The following is a 17,984-nucleotide window of genomic DNA, read 5'->3' as shown; positions in this document are numbered from 1 at the left end:
CTGCCCAGTGTCTGGAACAGCCCTTGGTGTGTAAATGTATTTGTTATGTGAACGAAGGAGAAAAATGAAAGCTGAGGTGTGCGACGCGCTGCCAGTCCCGTCAGCGCACGAACGTGGGCGCAGGCTGGAGAAACGCGGTGATCTCGGGCCCAGCACCTGCTCTGCAGGCCCTGCCTACCGCGTGGTCAGCCTGGTGACTTGCAAGGCAGCTCTCTCGCCCCTGCCCTTCTCGTCCCTCTGTCTGCTCAAGGAGTGAGAAGGAAGAGAGGTGGCCCTCGCCCAGGTGAGGATTTTACTTTGGCACCTGTAGCCACTGGCGCTGGCCTGGGCTGGGTCTCCCCAGCTCAGGAGAAACCACAGGAGGGAGGCTGGGTAGTGACACCAGAGGCGATGGTAAAAATCTTGCATTTAGATTCTGTCGACTAAACAAATCTGGGGAATGGAGAGCCTCAGATGAGGGAAGCTGGTGACACAGTGTGCTGGGCATCTGGCTGACCACCACTGGGGTGAACGAAAAGCAAGGGGTGATGTGACTGCCAGAACTCCAAGCACCCAGCACAGGCCTTGGAGGTCAGACAACAGAGGAGCCCACCCACGAGCATGGCAGGGGCTTTCCGGACCAGGGCCCGAGCCGGAAGGGCAGCCTGGCTCACAGAGCGAGGAAGCCCTCTCGCTGCTGCAGACTGCAGCGAAGTGTTTGGAGGTCCCAGGGGGAAAGCCTTCAGGTCAACCACAGAAAGCACATGCTAACAGCTGGGGCGCTCAGCGGGGGAACAGACTCCTGCACAGTCTGAGGCCCCCGGAAGGCCAGGGCTGCGGCAGTGCAGGAGGCCATGCCGGAGGTGAGGGGACCAGACAGGGCGTGAGGCGGACTGGTGGGCCAGGCTGGCTGCCCTCACTCTGAGACCCGGGGACTCTGGCTGAGGAAGCGGGGACAGTAACCACGGCCTTGCCTCCCAGCTGGAGAATGAGCTGCCAGGAGCTGCTGTGCGTCACTTGTCAGGTCCGTGTGTGTTCACGGCAGACCCAGCTGCACACACCTCCACACACCCCTGCTGGCTTCTTCTCACCGTCTTTCCTCCTGTCCTGTTCTCCACCTGAGTTCACTCTTGGGAGTGCTGTGTTCCCACATGGCCCTTTCCCCACCATTCCGGGGACACATGGCCTCCACTGCACCTGGCTCTGGCTGGCTGACCTCTCTCATGTAACTCACCTCAGCCTGCTCGAAAAACAGCTCTCCGCACTTGGTAGAAACTGCTACTGGGAGCAATACCCGGCCCGCAGCAGGACCGCCTTGGCCCTCGGTAGGCGAGGCTTCTCAATTCATGGGCCCAGCAATCTATCTGCTTCTTCCTGAGCTCAACTTGCAAGTCAGCTCTCTTGCCCTCGCCCTTCTCGTCCCTCTGTCTGCTCAAGGAGTGAGAAGAAAGAGAGGTGGCCCTCGCCCACCTTACCTTGGAACAGATTTCGTGGAGACTCGTGGCAATGGCTTTCGCTGGTGTGTCACATCGAAATACATGACATTTCAAAATTCTTGTGTCTTTATCTCTTGCTACATAAGCAAAATCCCTGTGCAAACAGAAGTTTATCGGGACGTCAGAAGAGGGAACATCTTACGAACACATACTCCAGTTAGGAATGTTAACAGAGCTAGCAGCCAGCGTGTCAGTGGTGGACAAAGATGCAATGACCTTAAAGAAAACAAAAACGAACTACAACAGCTAGAGAAGACAGAAGCACAGTTTTATGGATATGAGGAATTGGTTTCTAAGTAACGTAACTACAATGTCCTCCAAGTCCTGTCTCTCGGACTCTTAGAATTGCTAACAACACTGAACGAACACTGGATTTTGTATCCATCTGGTGCAATAACAAACATCACAATCACCCAGCAGAACACAGGCTTGGAATTGCACGTGACATAAAGACAAACATAGCCAAAGCAAAACAGGCTCTGATGAGTGAACAGGGGACGGCCAGACCCACAGCTGCCGGAGAAAGTCGATGGGCGATCAGAGGGAGCGCTGAACACAAAGCCACAGGGGCTGGAATCCCATCAAAGGCATCGCATTTCCATAAATGCTTCTCGCACTTGGGCTCCCAGGGAGACAGCAGCATCCTTGCTTTGTATCCTGTTAGCTCAGACACCTCCGTGAGCAAGCTCCGCTGGATTTTAGCATTTGTTTTATTGATAGAAAAGGATATCAACTATGGCGTTACTTGGCTTCACAGAACCATACAACTAAATTTCTCCCTGTTACTACTGGAGGTCAGTGGTTCAAAGGTGAAAGTGTTCCTGAAAAATCAACGCTCAGCTTTACCCATGTGGTCATGGATCACAGTGATTAATCTGCGCAAGACACTGAGCCAGGATACTGTCTGCTGATGGAAGCGGATGAATTTATTTTTAAAGTATTTTTTTAATGGAAGAATTGGCAGTCTTTTCATAGACTATGACACGTCCTTTCCTCGAGATAACCATGGTTTCTTTGGAAAGGCATAAGGATCTATCCCTGAGGCAAACGACCGCTGTGAAGGTCTGGCTGGAGAAAATGTGCAATTCAGGGGAGGGTGAGCTGCTGAGGAACGGACTGCAGAGAAGCCCATCTCCTTGCCTTGTGTCCTGGGCAGCCCCAGAGGGGACGTCCTAGCCCACGCTCCAGGTCAGGCCAACCCGCTGCCCTGTAGGCGCCACACCCGACTGCTGTGTCTGCCCTGCCCTACCTCCCCCTGCTCAATCCCACAGCCTTGCTCAGGTAGCATCCTCTGTACTAGAACCAGACTCCTCGACCTCAGCCTCCAGCACCATTTTACCACTGGAAATCTGAAGACCCTGCTCTCTTTCCAGCACTCAGCATTCTGTGCAAGTCCTGACCACTGTTCACACCACCTCCGCCCAGCTGCCACTGTTCAGCCAGGGCTTGGGGTGGCTCCTTGCACACGCTGCACTTACACTGGCTTCCAGCAGTGTCCAGTCTACCTTTCCCATACGCCATGAAGATGACTGGGCACTCACCCACCCCCGGCACCTAGTCCAGCCTGGCTACCACAGGGAGTAGGAAGGTCTGCTGAGTGTCCCTTCGTCCCCGAAGTGCAGGGTTTGCTCCCCTGTCCCTGTCCCTGTTTCCTGTGGGGAAAGCTGGCCCTTAGGCAGAGGTGTGAACGGTTCCATGAGAGGAGGGCTGGGTCTGGGTGAGGAGCGGGGCTTGGACTCTCAGGGCTGAGCACAGTCTTGTTCCACGTTGGGTTCCTGAGACCTTTGCATCCTTGTCCCAACCACCAACAAGGTCACTCAAAAAGAAATACCCGGGGGTATAGCTCAGTCGTGGAGCATTTGACCGCAAAAAGAAACACCTCATTGGTGGACGCCAGGCTCAAGGCAGCCTTTGTTTTTGGTTCCCGTCCCTTTGGCTCTTGTTTCCCAGGGGGATCATAAAGAACCACACACAAGGTCTCACCACACACCTCTTCCTTTAACACGTTCACTGTGGGGCCATAGCTCGTATGTCTCACTGTCGGGCGGCTTGAACCACCTGTGGTACATGCAGGATTATCCCACCGGGTGGCATTTATTAATTTATTATTTTGTTAGTAAAAAGACCAATAAATGTGATTAGATCCATTTGCACCACCAGTGGTACAAGCTGCCCGATGGGACAGTCATTTGCCCCACCAACCTTCGGGTATTGTTCTCCAACTGAGGAACTCTCCCTCCACTCCAGCAAATGTGGGGCTCTATGTCCACTTGCTGTGGGATCTCCCGTCTTGGGGACCAGTGGCCCTCCCTGCAGGGTCCAGAGTGGACCCACCCTTCTCGGGATGTCCACCTCCCAGGCCTGCCTGGCCCTCTGGCCCTTAAGGCCCCACCAAGGTCTAAATGCTCACAGTACATGAAGAGCTCTGCCCTGTAGAGGCCTGTGGAGAAACCCATCTCCAGGGCGGCTGCACAGGTCTCGGCCGCATGTGTCCTTGCTGAGAGGAGCAGGAAGTAGCCGGGGTGGTGGGGGTGGATCAGGATTCAGCCAACCCAACCTCAGGTCTCATGCCCAGTCCCCCTTAGACACAAAGGTTGAGCACCCCAGATCCAAACATCCAGAATGCAAAATCCCCAACTTTTTTGGGCACTGACATGCTGCCACAAGCAGAAAATTTCATAGCAGGAAACTTTGTTTCATGGACAAAATTATTAAAAATACTACATAAAATTACCATCAGGCTATGTTTACTGGTTGTATATGAAACAAATAAATTTCATATTTAGACTTGGGCCTCATTCCCAAATTATCTCATAACATAGATGCTAATATTCCAAATTTTGAAAAAAAAAATCTCAAATCTGTAACACTTCCAGTCCCAAGCACCTTTGATAAAGGATACTCAAACTGTACAGCCTTGGGCATGGAATTCAACCTCATCTTTGAGGGGGTTGAAAAACTTGGTTTTCAAGCTCCCTCCTTGGCTCTGCCATTCTCTGATGTGATCTTCCAAGGCCTCGCACTCTCCGTGACCCCCGCAGGCCTCAGCGTCCGATCCCAAGGTCACCGACAGGATGAGCGGCCCCTGGTCGCGAGCAGTGGCTCGTCCTATCAGACTGCAGCTGTGTGCCCTCTCTTCTTTCACACATGACCCCTTAGGCATAATTTTTAAAATTATTATTACTAATCTGCTTTTTGTGTCTGCTCTGGGAATGGCAATGCATGCCTTAAGGGTAACCATCTGGAACCCACGTCTACCCAAAGGAGAAATTTAGAAGCCTCAGACTTTTGGGGAGAGATTCTCACACTTTGGTTTTTTCCTTAAAGCACCCATATCTTTTCCTGGTTCCTCTCAGGTACCAGGCTAATGCAGGAAGGGCAGAGACCTGTGAGCCCAGTAACAACCCCTCCAGGGGCTTCATCTGCTTCTTTTGTCTTTTCTGTCTGTGGAGGTCAAGAGATTTGCGTGCCCCCTCTCTTATCCTCATGGCACACATCCTGAGTCCCCCTCAAATAGCTGGCAGCCCCATCGCAGAGGTGTGTGGGATGCAGCGAGGACTTTCCCTTAGTCCTGGAGCAGGGACAAGCTGTGCACTGCAAAATACAAGGCTGTCTAATCTGCCCGTTATTCAGGCTGAAATCCACGTGCAGCTTAACTGGTCGCTCTCAAATTTGTCATTCAGCACCTGGCTTCTGAAGAAGGTTCTGGGGCAGACACAGCACTGCTCCCCTCCTGCCCCCAAAGGCCATCTTGTCCTAACCCCAGCGCTCATCCTTTTGCAGATGAGCTAGACTACAGCTCCCGAGATGACGCTCCCTGGATTATCCGAGAGGGCCAGTGAAACCGGAGGCCAGGGCAGGAGAGGAGAAGCAGGGAGAGGAGGGAGGGGACCTTCCCAGGGTCTCCAGCGGGAATGCAGCCCTGCCGACACTGTGGCGATGTGTTTTAGCCCGAAAGACCCATTTTGGACTTCTGACCCCCAGAACTGTAAGATTAAGTCTGTGCTGCTTTAAGCCACTTAAGCTTGTGATAATTTACTACAGCAGCAACAGGAGACCAATACAGCTGCCATTTGGCTCTGTATTTTAACTACATTATGATATGGCATTCAAGATTTATATTTTTTAAAATACTCAATTCGGTTCCCTTCCTCAACCACCCATGGCGCCGCGGTACGGGGCTGTGGTGTGGCTGGAGAGACGGTGTCCAGGACTCAAGTTGTCTGCGCAGCGCCTTGTGCCCAGCTAGGACTTTGGCCTTCACTCTGCCCTGCTCGAGCCTTGGAGTATCATGTGTGAACAGCTGGTGTGTTGCGATGCGTCCTTCTGGTAGAAGCAGATGGGTGGAGGGAGGGAGGACATTTGGGGGCTGCTTCTGCGGTCCAGGTGGGGAGGACATGAGGCAGGTGGGGGCAAAGCCAGCTTCTGTGAGGACCGGGAGAGGATGCGGATGGGAAAAGATGTTGGAAGGATCATGGCGAGGCAGACAGGTGTGTAGATGAAGGAGACAACGGAGAACAGCCCCAAGGTCTCTGCTAGGTCAGCCAAGGGCCCCTACAGCCGGGGTGGGGGAGGGGCACAAGTAAATGGGAGGCACTGGAGGCCACAAGGAGGAAGCCAGCCATGCAGGTGGACAGGTGGACACTTGGTCCCTGAGCTCAGGCCTGAGGTCTGGGTAGGAGACATGGATCTGTGCTTAAGTCAGGGAGGAGATGAGTGTGGAAGATGAAAGAAGGCTACACAGGGCCCGAGGCCTGAGGAAGACAGACATTCCAAGGCCTTTCTGAGGCAGAAGGGCCAATGAGAACATGGAGGATGAGTGCTGGGGACAGGGAAGGCCCAACAGAGGCTGAGTCCCAAGACATCAAGGAAAGGGTGGTTCTGGGAGGAGGGGAGACTTCCCAGGGCTGAGGGACCAAGCAGTAAGACAGACTTGCATGGCATTAGGCAGGACTCATAGAGGTTCTGGCACTGTGTGGTGGACAGAGGTTGGCCGGGCAGATGCAGGGACATTTTAGGAACCTTCACAAGGGCTTCCTGCCACTTCTGCCTCTCTCCTCCTATGACAGCAGTCTTGGCTTCCACAGAGCCATGTCCCAGCTTGCCAAGATGGCCTTATCTGTTACTCCCCAGTGACTGGGTCCCACACACAGCCAGGCGTCCTCCAGGGACCAAGGACCTCACCTACAAAACCACAGCAGGCCTACACGGTTGCCAAGCCCCAGTCAGAACACAGTTCCTATTTTCCCACCAATTCTTCTGGACACCGGTCTGAGGGGCTCTATCTGACCCTCAGCAACAAGAGCCATTTTTATCCTTTGTTCCGCCTCACACACCACATACAACACAGGGCCAGGAGCCATCTGCAAAAAGTCATAATGGGGGGCTGGGGATTTAGCTCAGCGGCAAAGCGCCTGCCTGGCAAGCGCAAGGTCGTGAGTTCGGTTCCTGGTATCGGAGAAAAACCATAAAAAAAAAAAAAAGTCATAATGGACCCCCAGAGTCTCACTCCACTTGTTTCCTGCAGGGATGGCAATCAAGCAGTTTTCTTCCAAAACAAGCAACTGGGTTCGTAGCTGTAGCTTCTCAGACCTCCTTAAACCATTAGCAGAAGCGAGTACCAGGAACCAGCTACCTTTCCCCATTTGATTACTGAGCTCTTACGTTTCTACCTTTTTTTTGGTTCCTGTCCTTTTTCTATTTTCCCCAGTAATTATTCCCCTGGAGGACTGGCTTTAAGTTCTGCTGCAGAAAAATGTCAGCAACAAGACATCTTTGACAGCCTCAAATTTCTTAATGGCAAAGAAAAAGGATCAAAGATTGCTTTTCTTTTTCTCAATTGTATGGCATTCTAATCTTCCTGTCGAAGCTTGATCCATCTTTATGGAATGAATGAAGAAAGAATTCTTTAAATGGATTCTAGGAAAAAAAAAACCTAGCCAAGACAGAATAATATAATCCCTAAATTTCTCTCTTGCCTTTTAGGGTAAGTGGAATTTGCTTATGTGTTTATTTCTCCAACTGTAAGAGGGGGCTGCAGACCTCTCAGTTGTCACACAGGGTAACTTTTTGAAGTCCTTTCTTTAGCAGCCCCTAATACCTGGAATACCTAGAATAGGGCAGGGATATGAAATCTCATTTCCTTCATGTATCAGCCTGTCCTGTCGTTGGAAGGCTCTCAGTGAACCAAAATATATATATATATTTAAATGAGAAACCAAAACTTGCCTCCCTGCAACCACTGTTGGCTAGATCTAGTCTTGCTTTCTGGCCAGAACAAGCTGACCTTGTCAGCTACATGACAGCCTACATGATGACCCTCCTTCCGCCCATCCAGTCAGCTCACTCTCCAGTCTCTCTCTGCACAGTGCCTCTGTTGCTATTCCTTACGCAGACCGTAACGTGATAACATCTGTCACATACTTCATATTTGCTGAGGTCAAATACATGCTTTTACGTAGGGAATCTAAAGGGTGGCATAGGATAGGCATCTGACGAATGGTAGTTATTATTATGAGGGAAAAGAAGGCAGAGAGAAAGCCCACTTTGAAATACTGCCTCCTTATCCAGAAAGGATGTTCTAATAAATGTCTGCACTCATTTGAACTGCACAGAGACTTCCTAAAACAGCCCCAATTACCCTTTCTTCCCAGGTTGTCAGTTGGGTGAAGCTATAAGCCACCAGAGTTTTACCAGCACAGCGAAGCTCCCACCTGCGAGCAAGGATGAAACAACAGCGAAGGGACTTGGTCTGAGCAGCACGTTTCTAGCTCTTTTTGACACAGGGGTCTCTCCTCTTTGTTTCACCTGCAGGGCCTGGCGTGGGATTCCATAAGGGACTTGGAAAGGGAGCCCACCAGAGGACCCACTGTAATTACAGGGCCCCAGGGCTGTACCCAAATGTGGTCTGGCCTGGAAGAAAAATGAGTCCTGTTTCCAAGACTCTCTGTTCTTGTTTCTGGGTTATGCTTGAAAAAGCTTGTTGTGGGCACAAAGGGACAGGGAAGAGGGAGGAGGGACACAAGACAGCTCATCTTCCTGCACGGCCAATCCAGAACGTCTGTGTTTGGCGCGGTTTTTCTTGTGCATTTTCCCCACTAGCACGTGCACCACATGTGAGCATCCTGAATCTCACAATGCTCAGCCCGCAGCCCTTCTTTTCCTCTTCACAGGCTCGGGAGGAGGCTGAGTTCTGGAACTCTGAGGGAGACATCCCAGCGGCTCAGCACCTGGGTGCGCTCCTTCTTTACTGGGGACTCTCCAGCAGGCACTTCTGTGAGAGGGACAGGCTGGGTGAACGGCAGATTTGCATGTGACCCACCAGTAATTATCAGTGCAGCTTGGGAAAACCAGCGTTTATCTGTAGCCCTCTCTAGGGTAGAGGGCTTGCTGTTAATATTCAGAGCAGCTGTTCCCCTGTGAGGCGACCTGCGTACACGGAGAGGGGAGGGGAGGGGAGGGACTCAGGAGAACCTGCACATCTCTGCACCGCCGACTCCAGCGGGACTCGGCCTGCCTTCGGGTGAGAGAGCCGAGGACCGCACGCCCAGCCCTGGTCCTCCAGAGCCACCTCCCTGTGCCACGACCTCCTCAAAAGGCCTAAGTTCTCCTACTCACACCTCTGGAAGACTGACCTTGGGCGTGTGTCTCACTGGTCTGTGCTGACTTCCTCTCCTTCAAAGCCCCGAGCAATGCCAGCAGTCATGGCCGGGGCAGAAACACCTGCCAGCCTGGACGGTCAGGGTGGCCCAGTGAGCTCAGGGAACTGCTGGCAGGCAGAAGACTTACCTTCACTTCTCGCTCCCAGCCAGCCAAGGAGCTCCCCTGAGAGCAGCTCCCACACCAAGAGCAGCCCTGCTTAGCGTCTCTTCACTTTGCCCAGCAGTGACCACAGCCGTTTTTTCAAGGACAAACACTCAAAATGCCCTTCTTCCCTCAAAAATAGAGCTTTTCTTAAAAAATGACATGCTAGAGCTAGAGGATGGTGGAGCTTAAAGCTTCCAAATACCCAACGGGAAGGCTGACATTCAGAGCACGGGCAAAGGCATCTGAGGTCTAAATGCGGCTGCTTTCATGCTTACATGCTCTCCATGGTTCTTTCTCCTGGGTGGCAAAGGAGTAGAAGTCCACACATTGTGGCTAATAATTGATAATGAAATTGACTCAGTGCTTCTGGCTAGTAGGCTGATGTCAAACATGACCATCAGAACTCTAGAAAATACAGATGCACTAATATTAACTCTTCAAGGAGCATGAAAATCCTCCTTGTATAACATGATCTGTAACCCAAGCATTTCTATCCCACTCACTTCCTTGCATGCTGACCGGGTTTTCAGCTGTTAGTAATTACCAAGTGACCACATTGCTACTACACTTCACTGCTCGGCCCATCACTTTCCCCAGACAGGGTCAAACCCAGCAGAGGACTAGGGCCCCAGACGTAACTCCAGGCTCTGTTGGACATGATGGACACAAATGGTGAAACAACACAAACAAAGTTCTGCCCGTCAAAGGCAAGGACAGCTGTGAGGATGGTGATGCGTATGGAGAAAGCAAGTGAGCTCTGCCAGACACGGAAGACACCACACAGGGGAAGGAGCGAAAGTCGGCTGGTTACCTCTCTCTGAGTCCGGGCAGGCATGAGGGAACAGAACAGAAACAACACGTTAGCATTCACACTGTATCCGGCAAATAACACAGCAACTCTGAGCAATGACAGCCCACCTTATTCCCAACTTTGCAGCAATGAATAGCCCTCCGGTGCTTATTTTAGCTGAACTCTATCCCCCAGAAGAGTGTATTTTGAGCCATGTTATGATGAAGCCAAGAGATTCCAGCTGAATTTACAGAGGCAACATGTCAACCGGGGGAGGTAATCAAGCTTAAAATATCACAGTCAACTACAGGAAACTGCAGTAAACACTGGCTGAGGACTTACTGTAGACTTGCCACTGCTACCTGCTCCTGATAAAAACCACACAGCAACGACGACACAGCCCAGCCATACTCATTTACAAGGCTTCGACATCCTATCAAAGCCACAATACAGAAATGCAGTACTTGCATGAAACGCATCCCTGCTCGGGGCAGCAGCGGGGAGACAGAGCAGAAAGTCAAGGGCGGAGGTAGGGAGGGCAAGAGCCAGCAGATCCCAGAGCCAAGGGCAGAGGACAGAGAAGTCCAGGGAAGAGAGGAGAGGAGAGGAGCGAGGGCAGCCTGGGGTTTGGAGGTGGCACACTTTGGTTCCATCCCCAGAGCTGCCTTGAGCCACCAGGGATGCTGAAGTCCCTTAACCGTTGACCTACAGTTGTCCCCACTCCCTTCTCGTCTTGTCCCAGACAATCTGGAAGGCCCCAGGGGCCGATCCCCCCGAGGAGTGACACATAGGCTTCACATACAGACTGGATGGCAGAGGTGGGAGTGCAGGCCAGGTAACACAGACAGGAAGAAAGCCACGGCCACAGAGGCTGCTGTCCTCCGCTGTCCCAGCAGTGGGGTCATGCAGCGGCCAGCGGGGCCCGGGGGGCTGAGAGCTAACATCACGGTGTGAGCGCCCTGCACACCAGACAGCAAGCCACACAGCCGTGAAGCAGAAAGGCAGAGCTGAGCCCCCAGACACGGGCCGATGACCGTGATCCACGGTGACACGGGAGGAGGAACCGACAAGCCTAAGCAGCAGTGACAAGGCCTCAAGGGGAAACCAACACAAGGTGGAGCATGTACTTTAATATGTGCTGGGATTACAGGCATGCGGTACCTCACCCAGGGGAACAATTATCCTAATTTATTGAACTCTGGCTCTGTAGACCTCCTTCTAGCAGCCTGCAGGCCAATATCACTGCTGTCACTGACAAATGAGGAACCAAGTTCAGAGAGGTTGAGGAACTTGGTCAAAGTTGCACACACAGCTAATATTGGTAAAGATGGGTTCATTACAGGCTGCAGGACCCTAATTCTAGTCTTCTTCCATGTACCTCTGATAGGCGCCTCAGACTTCTACACAACCGTGCAGAGCCCTCTAATGATTTGTCCCCCGAATGACAAACCCAGCAAGTCCCTACACACAGGTGCACAAAGCAGGGCTGAAGAAGACTTGGGCAAAGAACTTGGCACAAAGAGGAACAAGATGGCCCAGCTGCTGGGAAGCACTGTGGGAGAAGCGAGGCGGGTGGGCCTGTGCTCCTTGGGGCTGGGTGCTCGCCTTCTCCTTGCCCACTCTGCCTCCATTTCTGGGGCTCCCCTATGTGCTGGGCACACTGAGGTAGGAGCCCCTGGACACAGATTCCTCATCAGTGCCAGCAGGACGAGGACACTGGCTCAGGGCCACCGGAAGACGCGTGCAGAGCACAGCCTTGGTGATCTGCATCAGGCGAGCCGTCACCCCAAACTCATCGGCGGGTTCAGGCGTCAGCAGGGCCATGCCGGGCAGCACTGGAGAGGGACTCTTCCTGGACGGACAGTCACCCGGGCGAGGGGATGTAGCCTCTCTTACACTTGCTGGATACCACCTTCCACAGCAGGACGTGGGGTCACCCCCAGCTCAGGTCCCTCTGCATTTCCTGGGCCGCACCTATGGAAGTGGACGCCTGGCAGCAGCTCAGTTTAACAGAAAAGAGTGCAAGGGCCTGGATTTTTGTCCCGGGCAAGCACACAGCTATGCCCCTTGAGCAGATCGCTGAGTGTGGTGGATTGACAACTGGTAGGCAACTTGCAACACCCAGCCAAACTGAGTCAGCATGGTGCTGGGTGTGGGAGGTCCACCTGAGGATTGTTGCCAGTAGCATAAGAGGCAGAACCAGAGAAGAAAAAGGGAGAGGCTGTTGGGAGCTGGTAGAAGCTATTGGGAGCTGTTGGTTTTCCTGGACGACCTTGTCATGCTGGCTTCCCTGATGAACTCAGCTGTTCTCATTGTCCGAGGAGGTCAGGGCCTCACTGTCACTGAGAATGGCTATGGTTCACTTTGGGGGAGCTCTGGTTCTCACTCTGAGCATGGCTTCCTGGCCACAGAGGGGAAGATGCGCTGCTCAGTATCCTGGAGAAGCTTGTCGCATTGGTTTTCCTGATGGGAACTCGGCTGTCCTCATTGTTGGAGGAGTTCAAGATCTCACTGTTGCTGAGGATGGCTGTGGTACTTTTCAGGGGAGCTCTAGTTCTTACTTTGAGCATCGCTTCCTGGCTCCAGTGCAGATCCCTCAGCCTGCTAGCACAGATCCTTCATCCCGCTGGCACAGATTTTCTAGCTTCCACCACTGACCTTTGGACCTTCCCAGTGCAGATCCGTGAAACAGACCTGCACGAGACATTACCATGGGCTCTAGGCCTGCAGCCGGACTCATGCAGGACATTACCATGGGATCCAGGCCCTCAGCTGGATTCTTTGGTCTTTACTGCATGGACAGATTTCCTGCACTGTCTTTTTGTATATGATTCTTTGGGTGACTTATAAGTAATCTTATAAAATATGTGTCCTGCTTATATCGTTCCCCTTGCAATAACCCCAAACTACGACACTGAACTTCCCAGAGCCTGTGCCTTCCTATTTCACATGAGAGGCTCTTAGCGTTCAGATTGTTATCAGAAAAAGATGTTAGTGCTTTGACTCTGACGACAGAGAAGAATGAGCAGCGAATGTTCCTTGAAAAGCTCTTGGTTTATGCCAACCTTTAATTTCTTATTCCTAATAAAATACTTATGTCTGGTGTATGATAAAAACAGCCCAATAATCCTGAATCTAAAGACCTGAGAACACAATCTGTTTCTTTTGCATATAATTATGACTGTTGCCTGGGATATTTTAAATCAGACCCACTGCCAATTAATCACATAAGGAAGTAACTAATATGCAGCCACTATGTTTCTCTCTGAAGTCAGAACTTGGAAAAGGACACTTTAACTTCGAACACTGTTGATTCTTTGGGGGATAGTAGACACTGCTTGATTTAAGTGTGAGGGGAAATCCAGCTATAAATAGGGACTTCAGAGGATCCCTGAAACATCTTCAAAAATCCACAAGGGTCATAGATAGTGGCAGATGCTCTGCCTAATTTAACGCCATGCAAATTTGCTGTTACAAAGAAAACCATCAGCCCAAAGCTGGGCTTCTGCACAAGACAAGCGATTCTGTGAGCGTAGAGGTTAAATTTAGAGTGGGGCACAGGCTCACTCCCTTTTCTCTGCACAAGATGCCAGTGGAAAGAATTAAACCCCAGGATTAATTCCTCTGGCGCCGCACACCCCACGGCTGCCTGGTCAGCATGCTCTTGGGGCTGCTCCCTGGGAAAGTGAACGCATGAGTAATTGGCAGTGTTTTCCTGTACATAAGCTGGAAATAACAGAACTACCTGGCAGGTAACCGGCAGCAAATGATAGGAAATCCCTAAGATACAGCAGTGGCAAAGGCACACACTCTATCCCGCCTTTTTGGGAGAGGACACCGCAGTCTCCTCCCCCCTGGCTGCGCCACTAGGCAACACATGACGTCTACTTCTCATATGACCACACAGGCAAGGCCTCTCCAGTGCCCCGCTGGCTCGCAGGCACTTCTGCAGAACTCTATGATGTGCGGTCCTTTTCTGAGGGTGGTGGGATTGCACCTGGCCTCCTCACAATGAGCTACATCCCCAGCCCTTTTAAAACATGTTATACTTTGAGACAGCGTCTAAGTTGCTAAATTGCCCAAGCTAAGTTTGAACTTGGGATCCTCCTGCCTCAACCTCCCAGAGTGCTGGGATAACAGGAGTGAGCTACTATGCCTGGCTGCATGCTACTTTTTGATACTTGTCTGTCATGAAAATTCTTACACTGGCTTCTGTACCCGACGGCTTATTTTTCCCCCAGCTTCATGTTTTTCCCTCCTTTGTGACTGATATTTATTAGCAGTTTGCCCTTGGTGGGGGTCTCAGTCTCTTTGTTCTTGAGTTTCTTCCTCTGTGAAATGGGCACACTAGTGGAACTCACATCCTAAGAGAGCTGTAAGGACTGCACATGAGTTAATCCACAGAGAACTCCTTTGCACTGCAGGAGTGGCTTGCAGTGTAGACTTGTTTGGTGGGCTAGGCCTGGGATCGCTTCGACAAGGTCAGAGGCTGGCTGAGGGGAGCCATGCCTACTATGTTTTGAATCATGCTATCTTTTGAAATATGATGACAACAATTCAGAAAAAAGTGTGCATGGACTAACAACTTTACATATAACTTTGAAGGGTACTAGAGCTGGAAAGTTTCACTGATCCCTGAAACTCTTTCCCGGACCCCTATGGAATCTGCACCCTACAGGTAAAGGACATCAGAACTGAAATGAATACCAAATTGACGCAAATTTCCCATCTGGATTCTGGTGGCGTTCAGAGGCTTCAGCTCAGAGAAATGGCCTATCCTTCCAAGGACCAAAGGGTGAGAGGAACACCTGCCCTGGACCAACTGTGCTCCCCTTTCCAAAGCAAGCTCCCCTCCTATCTGCCCACAGCACCATGCAGTCACAGCTATTAAGCAGGGAGTCAGAGTTCCAACGCGATTAAGTGTGATGCCCCAGGATTTAGATCCGTGTAAGGTTATTGAAATTCAAGGCACATTCTTCTAAACAAAGGACTTTCTCATGCCAATGGAGAGAAGACACAATAGTTACCAGCCAGCTTACCAATGAGCGGAAAAAAGAATATTTAAAAGCAAGCAGGGAATGAATATTTAAAAAAAAAAAATTCATCTTTGAAGACAGGAAGAATTAGCAAGCCTCAGCTTCCTTCCTGAAGTACAAATGGAAAGATACAAACACTACATGCCCAGAGGGCTCCTATCTGATAGTCATGAAGTGTGTGAACCATAGACTCTGATACAGAATAGGGAGGATGACAGCTCCTAGAACCCACAGAGAGGTTTCTTGTAAGAAGTGCCCTGAGGATACAGCCCTGGCAGGAACAGGTGAGGGCTACACAAAATCCTGTAAAACCGCTGGGGATGTAGCTTAGTGCCTAGAGTGTTTGCCTAGCATGCGCTGCAAACAAACAAACAAACAACAAAAATCCCAACCCAAACCAAACAACCCAAAATTCCACAATCCCCAAAAAATAAAGCACAACTAGGGACAGCCCATGGTGAATTCCCTTCAACTCCATGCACGCAGCCAGTAGACGGCCTCCCATGGATAAGCCAGGCCTTAAGTCAGTTTCTAGCTTCCTGAGAACACTTGGGACGGTCAGCATATGATCACCTCTACCCGCCACACACTTCTTTGTGCAGCTGGAAGGAGACTAGGGTAGCTAACACAGAAGGTAACATGCTTGGCCTTCGTTTCAATTTTATTAATTTCCATCTAGGTACAAGTATTCCTGACATTCTGTACACCCAATAATAGCTATAGAAAAGTAGCATCAACACTACCAAGGCTGATTACTACTAATAAAATAACAATGAGATGAGCAGAAGGCCTCTACACAGCCTGGCTCCACTCCTGGCACAGAGCAACCAACAGACCCAGGGTACCCAGCAGTCCTCTGTCCAGTCAGTTTTACTCCAGGGAGCATCCTGATTCTCACAGTGCAAAGGAGGACTCTCAGGTTCAGGGAATTTAAATGGACTTGCTCAAGGCCCCCAGCTAGGGGGGTTGAAGAGGTTGAGCCCTTCTCCTCTGCCATGCGGTCTGGGCGGGGTCAGGTACCTGACTAGTTGGCCTTGCTTAGGACCTCACCCCTTGCTGGAGAGATGGCCCAGCTCTCTCTCCCCTTCTCTCTCTGTCCACTGCTACTGCTCTCAACACTAACTTAAAGCCGTTTCAGTTTAAATTCTTTTCCCCACTCCCTGGCTTATATTCAGCACCAAATTCCCAGCCTCCGCTACCCTGGGCTTGCAAGTACACAAGCTCATCCCTGCCTTGAAGACTTTGCATTTGCTATTCCTGATTCCCAGAGAGCTCATTGCCCCACACCCTCCTGTGCAGACACCTCGAGATCACTGCCACCTCCACTGGATTAATCCACAGAGAACTGGATAAACCCTCATCAGGACCAACGCTCGGCCATCCGAAACTGCCCTCCTTATCTGTTCATCATCCGTCTCCCTTCCCTCCACCAAAAGTCAAGTGTGAGCAGGGCCTTTTCTGCCTTGACCACACACCACTGCCTGGCACAGAGGAGGCAGTCAATGAACATTCTGAAAGAGTGTACGAACTCTGAACAGGACCGACAGAGGACTCCCTCCCATTCCTGATCTAGTGGTAAGAGGGAGTTGGCTGGATTTTTTCACTCCTATTGTTGTTTATCGCAGACAGCACTTTAAAAATGACTTTAGCTCCTATTCCAATTTCATGTCATCTGAAATAATGTTAATACAACATATTTCACCAGAACGGGCAGGAGGCAGAGTTCTGGGCGGATCATTAATCTCTGTGTCTCTATTTGAAACCAAAGCAAATCTGTACTCCGATCACTTCCAGCGAAATGACAAAGGTGATTCCAGGGCCCCTAACTGGATTCCTTCTTCGGACATTTGTCTAAATGAAAAACAGAGCCTCTGCTCCTAGAAATCAATAAATAAATTTCCCTTGTATACTGATTTCTATCAAGATTTACCAGCTCCATAGATAATTTTCTTTATATTTGTACTGCTCATTACTTGGGGAACCCAAGACAATTCACCCCACAGGAGCTGAGCCAGCAGGCCGCCAAGGGCTACAGTGGGAGGCACGCCGAGTACCGAGAGGGACGGGGAATCCCACAGGAGCTGCCTTCCTCCTTTCTAAAGAGGTTAGTTTTTACTGGCAGTCAGTCTCTTGTTCCAGCATTTTGTTCTTTCTTTTCAATTAAATATGGTAAGAAAAACCTTAAGAAAACAAAACCTAGGGTGTTACTGTTGCACCATCCTGTTGTTACCATGTGAATCTGCCTTCTGTCATCATCCATATTGGACAACTAGGACCAACAAACCATCTCAAGAGGCTGAAAGTGGAGTTAAAGCCCTGATTGTCTGCAAGAATTCTCTCTGGGGACTAGACTTTAGCACCTCAAAGAACATGCCAGTGGTGCCTGAACCTTGTTATTTCCAAAGGACAATCTTCTGTTAGTTAATTGCTACAAAAATTTTTATAATTTTAAGACAATAGCAGCAAAATTTAAATCAAGTGTGGGGCCCTCTGATTGGCTCAGGTGGTGGAATAATTCTTACCAGTATCCACAAACTTCCAGACTGTTAGAAACAATTCTACTAATTGCATTAGTCCATCTTGTGTTACTGTAACAATATCCCCGAGGTTGAATTTTTTATATGGAAATGAGGTTTATTTAACTTAAGGTGTAGAGGCCAAGAGCAGGGTGCTGGGATCTGCTCAGCTTTTTGAAGGGCTTCTGGCTATTCTGTAATGTAGCAGGTGGCACGGTGGGGTGTGTGTAAGAGGAAAGGATCACTTAGGAGAGGTGCCCAGCTCACGTGCAAAACCTGCTCTCATAGGACTCCCAGCATTAATCCCTTTGGGGCTGCTGTCCCCATGACCTAATTTACTTGTACTAGCAACCACCTTTTG

At 50.6% G+C, this 17,984-nt stretch overlaps 1 protein-coding gene across 14 annotated transcripts in view; it reads right to left on the bottom strand.

Annotated features, from left to right (window-relative positions):
• Apbb2 (amyloid beta (A4) precursor protein-binding, family B, member 2) overlaps window positions 1-17,984 on the bottom strand; it is a 272,486-nt gene that overhangs the window by 13,879 nt on the left and 240,623 nt on the right. For 8 of the 14 annotated variants that reach the window (XM_013518042.1, XM_013518043.1, XM_013518040.1 and 5 more), the window contains 2 exons: window positions 10,093-10,098; window positions 1,455-1,569 (listed from right to left, as the gene is read on the bottom strand). In XM_013518042.1, coding sequence (XP_013373496.1) covers window positions 1,455-1,569; window positions 10,093-10,098 — 121 coding nt within the window. The remainder of the gene's footprint in view (window positions 1-1,454; window positions 1,570-10,092; window positions 10,099-17,984) is intronic. The other 6 variants (XM_013518050.1, XM_013518049.1, XM_013518048.1 and 3 more) reach the window with 1 other exon arrangement.

The sequence above is a fragment of the Chinchilla lanigera genome, unplaced genomic scaffold (assembly GCF_000276665.1).
Source record: "Chinchilla lanigera isolate Chin_1 unplaced genomic scaffold, ChiLan1.0 scaffold00042, whole genome shotgun sequence".
In the NCBI taxonomy this organism is placed as follows: domain Eukaryota; kingdom Metazoa; phylum Chordata; class Mammalia; order Rodentia; family Chinchillidae; genus Chinchilla; species Chinchilla lanigera.
This window is presented reverse-complemented; position numbering and strand designations above follow the sequence as displayed.